The sequence below is a fragment of the Benincasa hispida genome, chromosome 2 (assembly GCF_027475165.1).
Source record: "Benincasa hispida cultivar pf3 chromosome 2, pf3_genome.v1.1, whole genome shotgun sequence".
NCBI lineage: Eukaryota > Viridiplantae > Streptophyta > Magnoliopsida > Cucurbitales > Cucurbitaceae > Benincasa > Benincasa hispida.
The window spans coordinates 62,269,057-62,284,538 of record NC_143479.1 but is presented as its reverse complement, the minus strand read 5'-3'; the positions used below and the strand labels follow the sequence as shown (position 1 = coordinate 62,284,538).

The following is a 15,482-nucleotide window of genomic DNA, read 5'->3' as shown; positions in this document are numbered from 1 at the left end:
ACGTAGTTAAATTGTAACGACTCTGGTTTCCTACAGTATTCTAGGATGCTATTTCATACATGCATAGTACGATGTCTTTTAAATCATCAAATTAAAGAGCCAAAATTTTTTATTTAATAATGCTCAAATGAAGGATGGAAAAACATAAATAAATAATAATAAATAACTGAAGCAATTTACCAGTCGGGGTATTTTGCATAATATTGAAAGACGCTAACTTCTAAACCAGAGTTTCAAACATAATACTATATGCGGAAGCAATGAAACGTTCTAATGGCCAGGTCACGGATCTCTCTTGTCATTCGCCAGTTTGTCATAGACAAAAGGGTGAGTATAAAAATATACTCAGTAAGTGGCCCACTACTGACCCCACTCAGTGACCTATTAGTCAATCCATTGGACCAAAAATGCACAACAACATCAAAAACATAGGCATAGGCATAGGCATAGGGGGCGAACCCGAAGACACGCTTTCATAAGTAGTGACTTAAAGGTCACAACATAATTACAAGGGGTGATCCCAAAAAGGACACCGTACATAAACATAGGGTGTGGCCCAAAGGCTCACACATGCGATGTGCATGGCCCAATGGTATACTAACAGTCACTAAAATCTCATACGAACATAAGCTTACAAACATCACTATGTATTTAAACATAAACATGCAATCAAGACCATGACTCAACATTAAACTTTAACACCGTTCCCCATATTTCCATCAACTGTTTCAGTCCACTCATAACTCATACATCAACTCAACGTCAGGCCTTAACACATTATATAGCTCACATTATATAGCTCACATTATATAGCTCATACACCAGTACCCAACGTCAAACCTTAACACATTATATCCATGCTTCAACCTTGTCACAGTAACCTTTATTTCTTACATCCAAATTCATCACAGCAGGAACAATTCAAATTCAACTTATCGAATTCAGCACAACACCCATGGCAGATTTCATCACAGTTTCATATATGAAATAAAATATTTCACAGCAGGCCTAACAACATCCTAGGACAATCAGTAGTAAACCCCTTACCTCAAGATAAGGCACTGTCCCAAAAAAAGACCTTACTCTACTTGAGAAGTCCCTTCACCGACACACGCTCTTGAAACCAATAACAAATTAGGCCCAAGAATCCCTAAATTGACAATGGGCTGCCAAGAAAAAAACTTACCCTCAACAGACCGCTCGGCTGAATTACCGCGAAACGACGACAACCGACAATGTTCCGGTGCACAAAACGAACGAGGGATACTCTGATGTGCGTTGGGCTTCGACTATCGACGTGTGGCGAATGAAAAGCGGCGCGGAAGAGGCTCGCGCGGCTGGGCTTCGCGCGAGACAAAAGCAGACGGCGCGAAACAGAGGCTTGCGGCGTGGGACAGAAGTTGATGGCGCGACTGAACCTCGCACGGAACGGACAACGCGGTTTGCGTCGAGTCGAACGGTGGTGGATCGGAAGAAGAGACGACCGACAAAGGCTGGCGCGGTCGATGACGGCGACGGCAACTGAAACAGGGGGTGGCTGGAGGAAGAAGAAGAGAGAAAGGGAAAATGAATTTTTTTTTGAACAAAAAAAATACCTTTGGGACGTTATATAAATACACTAGGGTGTTCGTGGGTAGGGTTGAATTGACTTTTTAGACCCAACTTAATTGTTTGGTTTGTTAATTTCTTAACCTAAATAACCTTTATTAAAAAGTGAATACAACCGAATCATGAAAAATTCGAATTGGATTGGTTCAGGTTATTTATTTAAATTTATGTTCCAAAAAGGAGTAAGATATTAATACGAAAAAAAAATGATTTGATTATTTTTATACGTTGAATTAAGATTTAAATATAATTTCAATTTATATATGAATTTTTCTTTTCAAAATGCTCAAAAACTATTTTTAGGAGTTGTTAGAATAAATTATCTAAAAAAACAAAACTTAAAAAATATAGGGGTCTTTTTAAATATAAAAAATATTTTCAAAATATTTCAAAAAGTTCTAAAAGTACCAATTATCTATGAAACTTTTTACTATAGAAAATAAATATTTTTAGAATTTTTTTATTCATAAGAATTTTTCAATAGGTTAATTATATCAATAAGTTAAAAAAATATAAGTTTGAGTTAATTGAGATTGATTTTGATTATTTTAAGAGAATCAATTAATCAACTCAATCCACACAATTTAAAACTGTATTCGCCCACCTAGCCCGAATATTTGCCGTGATAAATCTCCGGACGGACTAAAACCCTAAATATCAATCGGAAGAAACCGATAATCATAACCCTTTTGTTCCCCCAAAATGCGTTCATCTTCTCGAGCCCTGATCAATTTTTCCAAGAAAAGCACTTGGAACCCAAATTTGTTCTTCCCCTTCTCTTCTTCCGATCACAGTCCTCGTAACTGCGATTTGACTCTGTTACAGTCCCGATCCATCTTCTCCACGACCCAGCTTAATGGTTCGTGGATGGACAAGATCAAGGGAGTCATCACTGGGAAGAAAAGCCCTCCCGATGGAACCGACATCAGCTCCGAGTCCTTTACTCTCCTCCGTACGCCTCATTTCCTATCCCCTGCAGTTGCATTTCTTCAATTGCACGTTTTTATTCATAAACACGGTGACAAATTGGGCAAAATTAGTTTACTGGTATCTATTTGTTTTTCTCAGGGTTTGCTGATGAGTTGAAAAATGCCCGAAGAGTGGGAGCATTTAAGCAATATATAGTGGGAAGAAGTAGTGAAGCAACTTTTGCAGATGCTTTTGAGAAGCAGGAAGCAATTATTCGCTATTTGGGAGGTTTTGATCCTACTGGAGAGGTTGGTTTATTTTTATTTTTCTTCAATTTGTTTTGTAATGAATTGCTTATTTGTTTGAGTTATTGCGTGGAAGTCATTTTGTCTGCTCGTAAAGTAGTCGTACCGTCCATGTTTGGAGTATTTTAATATTTACTATCATCCTCACAGGTAAAGTCGAAAACAAGCGAAGAGAAAGGACATGAGATTAGTTAGTTTAGGAGAAATTTTGGATTGTGCAACTGCTGAACAATTTCACCTGCCTTTTGTTTTTTCGCGGATTCAAAACATCTGAATGGGGTCTCCGTTTTCAGTTTTCTAGCACATACTGTTTTTCTTCTCTCCAAGGTCCCGTTACCGAGAAAAAAACTCTGTATTTTCTTTTTGCATGAAACAAAATTTCATTAATTCAATGAAGTATATAGGAAAAGGGAATAAAAGCTTTCACTTAGCGTAATGTGGTCTACCAAAAAGACCTCCATCTAGCACAAATATCTATTAAAGAATAAATTACATAGCATATTGTTGAACAGTCCAAGAAGCCACCTGGAAAAAAATATGACTGATAATAAGGTAAAGGTAGTTTCTCTCTGTTTCACCAAAAATTTGATGGGTTCTCTCCATCCAAGTGTTTCATAAGAAGTTACTGATGACGATCTTTGGTCTTTGGTGAAGTTTCATGTTTCTCTTTAGGCATTGTTTGCGAATTCTTTGTGATTATGTGCTAGGGAACATTATTCTTAGATGGAGCTCCTTTCTTAAAGGGTCTTTTGTAGGTTGGATTTCTAGTATGCCCTTGTATTCTTTCTCAATAAAAAGAGTTATTTTTATATACGAAAAAAGTTTGTGTAACTTTTTGTGGGAAGGGAAGGAAGAAGGAAAAGGATTGCACTTGGTTAGGTGAGAGGTCATTGAGAGGTCAGTTGCCTTGGAGGGTTTAGAGATTGGGAATTTAAGGTTCCATTATAAAGCTTTATTAGCCAAATGGTTGTCGCAATTCTTCCTTGAGACTAATTCTCTTTAGGATTGGATCATTGCTGGTAAGTTTGGGCCTCATTCTTTTGAATGGTTGTCACATGGAGATGGGGTTAAAGGTACATATCGAAACTTATGGAAAGGTATTCCTAAGGAGTTCTCCTTTTTCTCTCATTTGGTCTGTTGTGTGGTGTGGGAGGGTAAGGATGCTTACGTTTAGGAAGATCAGTGGGTGGGTGATACATCCTTTTGCTTGTTGTTTCCGCATTCTCTTTCACTTATCTTCCTATAAAAATCTTGTGGTGTTCGATTTTTTAGTTTGGTCAAGAGCTCCTTATCCTTTTCGTTTGGTTTTTGTTGCTCTTTCCCCCATTGGTAAGCAAGAGATGTGGTTTCCCTTTTGAACTTGCTTGAGGGGGTTGTCTTTAGATGGGGGAGAAAGAATATTAGGGTGTGGAGTCCCAATCCTTCTGAGAATTCCTCGTGTAACTCTTTCTTTCATAGTCATCTTGATCTTTCTCCCTTAGGTAAGTCAGTTTTTTCTCCTCTCTAGAGGATTAAGATTCCTAGGAAAGTTAAGTTCTTTGTCTGACAAGTTTTACATGGAAGAACTAACATTTTGGATCAGCTTGTGTGGAAGATTTCATCGTCAGTTCATTTTGCAGTATTTCGCGTTAAAAGGCGGAGGAAGACTTGGATCACATTCTTTGAAGTTGTGAGTTCATAAGAGCTGTTTGGCTTGACTTCCTTCAGACGTTTGGTTTCTTGCCGGCTTGTCACATAGATACTTATGATATGATCAGAGAGCTCTTCCTCCATCCGTCCTTGTGTGAGAAGGATCGTTTTCTTTGGCTTTTGGGGTGTGTGCTATTCGGTGGGATCTTGGGGAGAGAGAGGAGTAATAGAGTGTTTAGAGGGTTGGAAAGGGACTCTAGTGATGTTTGGTTTCTTGTAAGATGTCAACGTTTCCCTCCGAGCTTCATTTCGAAGATCTTTTGTAATTATTCTATAGGTTTTTTTTTTTAATAGGAAACAAATATGTATATTTTGTAAAAAAATAAAAAAACAACATAGAACAACCTAATGGCAGGGGTTGAGACGACCCTCCCCTCCTCCCTCCTCCCTCCTCCCTCCCCCTCCCCCTCCCAAGAAGATTACTGAATAATACCCTTCCAATTCTTAAACATCATGGAAAGATTGTAGTTACAAAAGAATTTGATGTAATTTGTACACCACCCAGATGTTGTATGTTGAACCACCATCCAAAAAGAAATAAAAGGAGTACACTTATATTCAAAAGTTCAGCTGTTTCTTTCCTTCCAATTTCACCATAAGAGTGAACAAGTGGCGCATCTCCATAAGATTTTACCTTTGCCACTATAGGCAAAGCTATCAAGGCCTTCAAGCATCCAATTGTTCATTTTGTTAGGAAGGCAACAGGCAATCTCGAAGGTGACGAACAAGCGGGTCCATCCCTTACTAACAAACTCACAATGGAGGAATAAATGATCTGGAGTTTCTTCATCTTTCAGACACAAGCAGTAGGGCAGAGGGAAGCATTCTTAAGTTTCCTTTGGAGCTTATCCTGTGTATTTAAATTCCTGTAGGCTAGGGACCAAAGAAAGAACTTGACCTTTTTGGGGATTTGAGTGTCCGCACAAGTTTCACAACGGGAAGGCAGAAGGAGATGTCTTCTTAGTGCTGTTCAAAAAGGCAGATTTCATAGTAAACATCCAGGAGGCATCTAAACTCCACTTGATACAGTCAGGGCTATCAAGAGGTGTCCAGGAGCTTTTTGACCTCCATGATAGCCACCATATCGCCCATCTCTCAGTCAAAAACCCCTCTTCTAAGGCCCAAGTTCCAAGATTGGCTAGAGGCCCACCAACAATCAGCAGTCACAACTTCCTTTTTAAGAGAGAATGTATAAATATCAGGGAAATTCGAGTTGAGGGTCACACCATCTATCCTCCCAAAATCTAATCATTTTCCCATTTCCTATAATAAACTCGGTGAATTTAAAAAATTGTTCCTTATGTTTCAAAATGGTAGCCCAAATTCTAGGCTTCCTTCCCTTCTGCAGTAACTTGGAAGTCCACCCGAGATTATCAACCCCATAAATAGCGTCAACGATGCACCTCCAAAGTGCATTTTCTTCCCAACTATATCTCTAGAGCCATTTCATTAGGAGAGTCGTATTCTTTTGACGGAGGGAGCCAATACCAAGACTGCCAAAAACAGTGGGGGAAGAGGCCGAACTCCAGTTCACAAGGTGGGAGGTAGGCTTACACTGCCTTCCATCCAAACAAAGTCTCTGATGATTTTTTCCAAGCGATTTGTAATAGTGACTGGAGCCTGCAAGGAGGAGAAAAATGAACAAGGGAAAGCGTTGAGTACTGATTGAGAGAGATCTCTCTCCATTTATCCACCTTCATTCTAAACTTCTCCTCTAAGAGTTTTCCAAGCTTCCATAGCAAAGTGTTTCCCTCTACCTAGATTATTAAACGGTAAAGTCTCGATCTTGCACCCAAACTTAGTGGCATAAGACTTCACCTTCCCATTGTCAAGGTTTATACCTATGATAGTAGTTTTAGATTTATTCAGAGACAAGCCTGAGCCTAAAAGAAAATATTGATAACAATCCACCAAGTCTCCAAATTACCATGCTCCCAAGAGCAGAAGAAGAGTAGGGTATCATCAACATACTGGAGGTAGGTTAAATCATAGGTCATATTATCAAAGGAAAAACCTCTAAGAACCTTCCTTTCATTGCAAAAGTGGAGGAAACAGCTGAGGGAATCTCCCACAATTGTGAAGAGAAAAGGGGCAAGGGGATCCCCTTGCCTTAAACCCCTCTTGGCAAAGATCTTTCCACGCAACCATTGATAATGATAGAGAAATTAACCGAGGAGAGGCAGCCCCAAATCCACTTTCTCCACCTATTACTAAAACCTTTAAGCTTCAGGGTTGCATCAAGAAAGGTCCAGTCAACCTTATCATAAGCTTTCTCGAGATCGAGCTTTAGCAAAACCCCTTTCTTCCCAGACGTCTGCCATTCTTCCAGACTCAGAGGTAGTTAAGATAGCATCCAAAATTTGGTGCCCCTGCACAAAGGCGGCCTGAGAGTTATGCACAATTGAAGGGAGAACTTTCTTAAGTCTGTTTGCAAGAACGTTAGAGATAATCTTATAAAGAGAAGTAACCAGGCTTAATTGGTCTGAAGTCACACACTCTGGATACTTTTTTTTTTTTTTTTGGGAATAAGACAAATGTAGGTCTTATTGCATCTCTTGTTGATAATACCGTTTGTAAAGAAACTCTTGGAACACCCCTACTAAATCAGATTTTAATATGTTCCATAATTTTTTATAAAAGTCTCCTGTCATACTATCAGTGCCAGGAAACTTGAGGTTTCCCATATCAAAGATTGCATCTCTGATGTCCTTTTCCTTAAATGGGGAATGAAGGGAAGAGGAGTCAAGAGGGTATAAAGCTTTCCAGTTGAGACCTTCAAAGGTAAAGGGTTGGAGGACTTTATTCTCATAAAGGGTTTTATAAAGGCCTAGGATTTCTTCCACTATCTCGCAACATTGAAAAGAATTCTATCTTCACTGTTTTCAAGAGCTGAAATAATTTGCTTACTTTTTCAAGCAGAAACCCACCAGTGGAAGAAATTGGAATTCTCCTCCCCCTCCTGGAGCAATTGAATTTTACTTTTTTGGGCCAACATTGCTATTTAATAATCACATCCAAAAGGGCAGTCTTGCAATCATCCCTTTTCCTAACAGCTGCATCAGTAAGGGCACCAGAATCTCCTACAGATCTAGTGATTTAATCTTCTTGACCAACTCTTTCTTCTGAAAAATAACATTCCCATATACCTCTTTATTCCACTCTTTCAAGACTATCTTCAGCCTCTTGAGCTTTTCCATAAAAGAAAAGTTCGAGGGGTACCTCGTAGCTGTTCCACCACCCCTCAAGGTTCTTGACAAACAAGTGATGATCAAGCCATGCATTTTCAAATTTGAAAGAGTTGGGCCCCACAACTGTTTACCTAAAGTAAGTAAGATAGGGAAGTGATCTGAGGTTCCTCTCGGGAATCTTTCTTTCAGCCTTGACTTCTCTAGAGAACGCAATCCAAGGCTTGGAAAGCAAAAAGCAGTCGATTTTGGAAGCCGCCGATCTTAGCCTAGATTTGGACCAAGAGAGATCTGTTCCGAAGGGGAACATCAACGAAATCCAACTCCTCAATAAGGTTATGATAGACATCCCATATTTAGAAAGTATGAAAGAAGAGCTAATAAGAAGATTGGGGAGAAGGGTACAAATGTGAATGTGGGAGAGAATAAAATTAGTTAGAATTGGGGCCACCAAAGAGGGATCAAATCTATAACAAATTTTGTTAGTAGGGGGGTGGCTGTTTGTTTTAAAAATAAGAGGTAGAAGCAAGGGGGGAGGAGGTCTCAGCTTCCTAGGCTACTTTGAGCCAAAATAGTAAATACATAATCGAGACTCATCAGGTTACTAAACTGATTCATGCTTCTTGTAGAGCTACCCCCCGAGCTTTTCTCACTACTCCATCTGACTATATTGAAATCTCCTCCGATACTCCAACAATCTCTACAGCGAGCATTCAGATCCAAAAGCTCTTTCCAAAATTGCTCTATTTCTGGATGTGAAAGGGCCATAAACACCTGTAATCCATCCAGCAAAATCAGCATCGATCACAGTAACTAGATCTTCCTTCCACATGACCAAAACTGGGGGGGGCCCCCCCCCCCCCCCCCCCCCGAAGGTCCGCAGGAATCAAGAGACACCCAGCCAATATGACGACTACTCCACACAGATTTCACCAGCTTTCTATGAACATTACTAACCTTGGACTCTTGTAAAATGACAACTTCAGGGTTGAACTTCACCGGTAAGTCTTTCACCAGTGCTCTTTTGGGGCAAGCATTGAGACCCCTCACATTCCATGAGAGAATTAACATGGAGAAACGTCAGTTCCTTGAGACCTAGAGTCTATGGCTGCAACCGCTTCCTTGATCAAAGCTTTTACTTTCCTGATAAGTTTTGTGTGAGGTCACCCTTTTCCTACCCTTCTTTTACTTCCCTTGTAATTATTCTATATGTTCTATTTTGCATAGTTGGGCCCCATTCTTTTAATTGGGTTCCTATTTTGTGGGTTTTTTTTTTTTTGGTATGCTTGTGTATTGTATCATTTGTCTCAATGAAAGTTGTAAAAAAAGAAAAAGAAAATCACATAGGGGTTCATTAGGGATCTGAGGGTCTATGTGAAGCAATTTTGAAGACTTTTTCTCTTTGGTTATTTTGTTTTGTTTAAGATGATTAGGGTTACATTTTACACTCCTTTGCTTTTGCCTAATGGTTTTTTTCTTCTCCAGACATTTCTTTTGTATTTTTCTTTCTTTTGTTATCCATCTCACTCCTTTTCGGAGTTTGTATCCTTTGAGGAAAAGGTGTTTTTCTCCGGACATTTCTTTTGTTCCTACTTGGCTACAATTTGAGGTACTTGGACCTCCCTTCTTGAGATCTCTCTCAAGCCCTAATTCACTTGCCAAAATATCGCATGTCTTCTCTTTTCTCTCTCACAATATTGATAACCAAACTTCACTAATAAACTCCTCCACTAATTCCTAACATACCCTTAATAACTACAAATATCTCCATTTCGATCCTACTAGCATTCCTATAAAAAACTAGCTAGGTTCCTTTTACTTCTTTCATTTACTTAAAAGAACAAATAAATGTGTCCTGCATTCTGCATTCTCTAATCTTTATTTATTTCCAACAGTTTCCATATTAGTTTGCACTTCTGGATAAGTTCTCTGATTGTGATCTGAGGCTTCCTGATCTTTAGAACATCCAAACCAGCCAAAAGCAAGAAGCAGCAAAAAAATGTAACTGTACGATCGCTGATGTTGAGAATGTGCTGGCGAAGTTTATGTGGGCTAAGCAAGCACAAACGAAGATCGAGAAGTTAAAGGCAGAAGGAAAACCTTTGCCGACGAGCATTGCTGAGGTAGAAATTTAAATGTAGTTTCCATTGTTAAAAACTGAAGTTTCGTGTTATGATTACTTTGTCTAGCCAAAAAAGTTGTATTTATTTTATGGATTCATTTCAAAATTCTGTCTTTTTTCTTTCTTTCTTTTTTTTTTTTACTACTGGCTAAGACTCTGTTCCTTCTGATTTTCTACCCCTGTGAGGACTGGGGGAGAAGGGCTTGGAGCTTCTTTTTGCCTGCCTCTGCTTCCTGCATACTCTTATATTTTTATAAATATATTTGTTTTTTTTCCCAAAAAAATGTGACAATACTCAACTAATGATATTTTTTTACATACCATGTTTATTAGGTCCAGAAACTGGTGGGTTCAAATCCATTGGATCTTGCTAGGTCAAATTTGGCTAAGAGTGGCCAGATGAGCCGGAATGCTCTCTGTCCTTGCGGTTCAAAGAAGAGATATAAACGGTATTTAATTTAGAACCCGTACCACTCTTCCGTTGCTTATTTACTGAATTATAGTAGTACATAAAATGTTTTTTTTGTTGAACTAGCTAGTAATCCTCAATTCATAGCTAAAAACAAATCAAAACCAGAAAGGGTTGAATCTGTTGGCGAGTAATTTGTGATTATCAAATATACCCAAGAGTTGCTATGCTTTAGATGGGTACATGTTAGCATAGAATTTTCGTTGTTTCATGAGAAACTAATCTCAGGAATGTTAATTATTGGCTAAATTGCAAATTTGGTCCTTATAATTTATAAAAAGTTAGAATTTAGTCCGTATGATTTATAAGAATTTAGTCCCAATAGTTTGATAAAACATTCATAAATAGTCCCTTCTGTAGGGACTATTTATGAAAATTTTGTCAAACCTTAGGGATTATTTATGAGGTTTTATCAAACTGTAGGAAGTAAATTCTAACTTTTAAAACTATAGGGACTAAATAAATTCTAACTCTCTTCGAATGATAGGGATTAAGTTTGCAATTTCAATTATTTTTCCTCATATTAGCTTCCTTGACTGAAATTTTTATTTATGGAAATGATCCCTTTCATATTATTTTTATTCTGTTTTCCAAAGCTCGTTAAATATTTGGTTGAAAGATGTTTGATTAGTTGCAATTGTTTTTGTTGTTTTGAAGGTGCTGCGGGAAGGATCAAACTGTATAAGAAGAGAACTTGCATGTGCCTTTATTTTCTTAGCATGAATAATTGACAATGTATAAGAAATCTGTTGGTCTTTTCTGGTTTCAGGATTTTGATATGTTGAGATTCTTTTTTCAGTGGCTGGATGACTTTTCTTTAATGCATCAAATCCACTTCTTTTATTAAAAGGGGATCTTCCAAATTGTTTTAGATGAGAAAAATTGCTAAAAATATTTACAAATATAGCAAGATGTTATAGAGTATCATGCTTTACTATATTTATAATTATTTTGGTTTATTTTATTATATTTGAAAACAGCCCAACAAAAATACTCTTACCATTCAGTATTGATATTTAAAGCAATTACAGGGCAAAAGAAAAGATTCACCAGAAGTACAGTTAAAATAGAAAAGAAAATACGTGAAATTACTGAGGTGAAAACTATCCATCCTAACATCCCCTCAAGTGAGCATTTTCCAACCGTTGAAGCGAGTGGTTAACTTAGTATGGGATTGCCACATCTTTCTAAATTAGGTTAAATTGTAAATTTGATTCTTATAATTTTGTGAAAGTTAGAATTTAATTTTTATAGTTTGATAAAACTTCATAAATGATATCTATGGTTTGATAAAATCATAAAGACTATTTATGAGAGCATTGTGAAATTCTAGAGATTAAATTTAAATCCTAAAAAATAAAATAGGTATTTAAAATCTATTAAACTTTGGCCTTAAATATTAGAAAACCCTTGTAGAAGGTAGAAAACAAACATATGAAACTTTAGTTAGTGGAATTAGTATCATTATGCTTCATTTCAAAAACCAAAAGTTAAAATTGAAATCATCAAAGGAGAGCCTTAGTTTTTGTTTAATAGTTTTTGAAAATGCTTATAATAACCAATAGTTTTTGAAAATGCTTATAATAACCACTTTCATTTATGTATTTATTTCTTTTTAAAAATGCTTTTAGAAAATTTAAGTCAAAATTTGTATATTAAAAAATTTATAGTTTTTTTAAATGTGAAAAAAAAAAAAACATAATAAAAAGCTAAAGATTAATTTTTATTAAACTTTCTTACTCATGAGATTAATTCCTATGTGCCTTACAGAAATGGGAAGTGGGAACCAAATAGCTAAAGTAATTGCATAAAGCTTCAACCACTTACAATTTACACTAATAGTTATGATTTGGATAAGGGCAAACAGCTTTTTAATATTTTAATCTCCACTTTGTTAACCCACTTTAAAAATTTCTTCAATTGTTGAATCCAATTCTACACCCTCTTCACTAGACAGATTCTTAATGCCTTGGCACCAAACATTATTTTTAAACTATAAAATTATTGATGTATTTGACTACATATGAGTCAAGTTTGAAGTTAAATATTTTTTTAATCTCTTAGGAAGAAAATTTTGGATTGTTTTTTAATATAGAAAAATAAACCAATTTATTTATAAATATAGTAAAATGTTATTGTCTATCACTTATTTTTGGATTGTTTTCAAATATAGAAAAATAAACCAGCTTATTTACAAATATAGCAAAATATTATTGTTTATCAGTGATATACAATAATAGACATTGATAAACATCTATCAATTTTAAAGATTGAAACTAATATGTATTTATCAATGTTTGACTAACATTTAGTTAAAAAAAATGTGACATAGTTGTAAAAAGATGGAAAAACTAAACATTGTGAAAAAAAGGAAAAAATAAACTTACTTTTGTCAAAAGAAATAAAAATTGACCTACTTGACTTACAAAATTATAAGGTCTTTTACAATGATTCTTCCCATTTCAAGGGTAAAAAACCTATCATATGATATATTTGATTATTTTAAAGGAACAAAGTGGGATTAGGTTTAGAAATTAAGTGCAAGTTGAACCCACCACTTTTTTTTCTAAGTGAGTATATAGACCACACCATCATCAAATAATTCATAAAAATGTTCTTTATTTGCAATAAAAGATTAAAAAAAAAAAAATCTCAATTTAGATTGCTTGTTGGTATACAAAGGTTCCGAAATGGCCTCCAAACTTCCTAGAGTTGAGCTCCAAACAAAGACATGGCAATCAAAAATGGCAACACTTATTCTTTTCCTTTGCTTGCTAATGAGCTACTTCTTCTTCTATGGTAATTTGCTCTATCCTACTTTTGTTGAGAATATTTTTGTGTGTTGGAATGTTTTATTATTTAATATTGTTCACTACTAGTGCTATATTATGGATAATTATTTTAAATGACAAAACAACTTAAAATATTTTTAAATATAACAAAATGTCATTACCTGTCATTGACAGATAGTAACATTTTGCTATATTTGTAAATAAGTTGACTCATTTTCCCGTATTTGAAAATACTATCTATATTATTTTATCTTATGATGTTTCAGTTTGAAGCTTTTACACCGTGAGATCTTGTTTTTAGAATTTGAGAAGTTATTAATGCTTATTGGATTCAACCATTTTAATAGATTATATTAAAACATGTAGGGTAGGAGGATTAAACCTTTGATCTCGAGGTTGATAGTATACATTCGATGCCAATTGATCTATGATCATTTTTTACAATTTTAATAGGCATTTTGTACCTCAGAAGCTGAAATTCAACAAAAAGATTTGATAAATTAGAAATATATATATATATATTTGTAATTTACTTGATGGGTAAAATCGATAAAGAAAACTTAGGTTTTGTTTGGTAACCATTTCATTTTTTGTTTTTGAGAAATTAAACATATTTTCTCTCATTTCTTACAATGGTTTGCATGTGTATTAAGTATAATGGTTGAATTCTTAGCCAAATTCTAAAAACAAAAACAAGTTCTTAAAAGTTACCTTTTTTAGTTTTCAAAATTTGACTTGTTTTTTTTAAACTATTGATAAAAAGTAGATGACAAAGGAAGAAATCCAAAGGTGGAAGTAGTGTCTACGGACTTAATTTTCAAAAACAAAAACAAAAACCAAATAGTTATCCAATGGTGCCTTAAGTGCCACTTTTTCTTATAAGCACACATCAAGATATATATTTGCAAGACTTATTGATCACTATACACTTCTTCTTGGTAGTTAAAATGTTACAAATTATCATTGGCTAAATTAACTAATGGGTCAGTCCTAAATTAAACGGTCATTTATTTCAATCATATACCTTTATTCTTTCATCGTGTAACCTTCGACTTTCTATAAATACTTTAAAACTATCTTTAGAGTTGAATTCCCTTAGAATGTTAGACGAAAATTGGAATCTAGAATAATGTCCTGGTTGACTGAAATAAAAAAGAGGACATGAGTATTGCCACATTATTCTATAAATCACCACCACACTCATTTTAAGTTTCAGTTTATGTCAAATATTCTAACAAACTTTGACTCCAATAGTAACGAAACATCTATGAAAGTTCTAGGATGATATTACAATGAGTATTTTTAAAATAAATAATAAAGTTAAAGAGTATATGTTATAACTTTGCAAATTATCATATCCCATAGACAATTTTCAAACATCAGGTAAACAAACAATAGTCGAAGTATATATCATGTATATCGATTAAAGAAAGGAAATTTTCACTAATAAAAAAAAGTGAAATTATTTACAAAAATAGCAAAAAAAAAAAATATTGATAGACACTGATAGACTTTTATCAGCATCTATCAGTGGTAGACTTCTATCAATTTCTATCACTGATAAACACTGACAGATTTCTATCGACTTCTATCAAAGAAGATTAAAATTTTGTTATTTTAAGTAAATAGTTTCCCTTATTTTTCTATTTTTGAAAATCGTATGAAAGAACAACTATGATAATGGAAGATTTTGTTCAAATTTATGGAACTAATTTTTGTTTTGTATGACTTATATGGTGTTGATAGCACAAGCAAAGAATTGTCATAGAGTGTGGACTTGCAAAGGAGACATTAGGTGTTGGGAAGACTGTAAAAATCAACACAATGGAAGGGGACTCTGTGATTTATACACTGCACCTTCTGTTCCTAAACAATGCTTTTGTGCTTATAAATGTTAACACATTTCTGTTACTATTTCCTCTTTTATCTTTACTTTCTTGAGGACTTGATACAAGTCTTTCTTGTTTCTTTAATTTTCTAAATTTTAATTATGATTTCATTTTAACTTTAGTCTATATATAAACTTCGTTAAATTACAAATTTAGACTTTTAATTTTGAATATCATCAATTCACGGACTCTTAAAATGATAAATCTATTTTTTAAATTTTTGATTAGTTTAAAATTTGAAAGTACTAAACACAAAAATGAAAGGACTGTTTTAAAATATAGGAAAATGGGTCAATCTATTTACAAATATATTAAAATGTCACTATCTATCAATGATAAAAAGTAATAGACATTAATAGACATCTATCAGTCTCAAATAATAGACACTGATAGATGTTTATCGATGTCTATCACTAATAGAGAGTGACATTTTGCTATATTTGAAAATATTTTTAACAATTTTGTCATTTAAAATAATTATCTTAAATGAAAGGTATATTTACATCTAATAGAT

The 15,482-nt window shown here is 34.8% G+C and overlaps 2 protein-coding genes across 2 annotated transcripts; both read left to right on the top strand.

Annotated features, from left to right (window-relative positions):
• The first annotated feature begins 2,122 nt into the window (after positions 1-2,122).
• LOC120070747 (SEC-C motif protein) lies at positions 2,123-11,136 on the top strand. Its single transcript, XM_039022623.2, has 5 exons — positions 2,123-2,560; positions 2,677-2,825; positions 9,658-9,819; positions 10,152-10,267; positions 10,945-11,136. The coding sequence occupies exons 1-5, from the start codon at positions 2,311-2,313 to the stop codon at positions 10,970-10,972; spliced, it is 705 nt and encodes a 234-aa protein (XP_038878551.2). The 5' UTR covers positions 2,123-2,310; the 3' UTR covers positions 10,973-11,136.
• Positions 11,137-12,915: 1,779 nt separating this feature from the next.
• On the top strand, positions 12,916-15,119 carry LOC120072151 (putative defensin-like protein 184). The gene is made up of 2 exons (XM_039024564.2): positions 12,916-13,086; positions 14,826-15,119. The coding sequence occupies exons 1-2, from the start codon at positions 12,978-12,980 to the stop codon at positions 14,975-14,977; spliced, it is 261 nt and encodes an 86-aa protein (XP_038880492.2). The 5' UTR covers positions 12,916-12,977; the 3' UTR covers positions 14,978-15,119.
• Positions 15,120-15,482: the final 363 nt, after the last annotated feature.

Coding starts and splice junctions, on each gene's coding strand:
- LOC120070747 (XM_039022623.2), top strand. CDS start 2,311: ATGCGTTCATCTTCTCGAGCCCTGATCAATTTTTCCAAGAAAAGCACT. Junction 9,820..10,151: donor TGCCGACGAGCATTGCTGAG/GTAGAAATTTAA, acceptor CATGTTTATTAG/GTCCAGAAACTGGTGGGTTC. Junction 10,268..10,944: donor TCAAAGAAGAGATATAAACG/GTATTTAATTTA, acceptor GTTGTTTTGAAG/GTGCTGCGGGAAGGATCAAA.
- LOC120072151 (XM_039024564.2), top strand. CDS start 12,978: ATGGCCTCCAAACTTCCTAGAGTTGAGCTCCAAACAAAGACATGGCAA. Junction 13,087..14,825: donor GAGCTACTTCTTCTTCTATG/GTAATTTGCTCT, acceptor TGGTGTTGATAG/CACAAGCAAAGAATTGTCAT.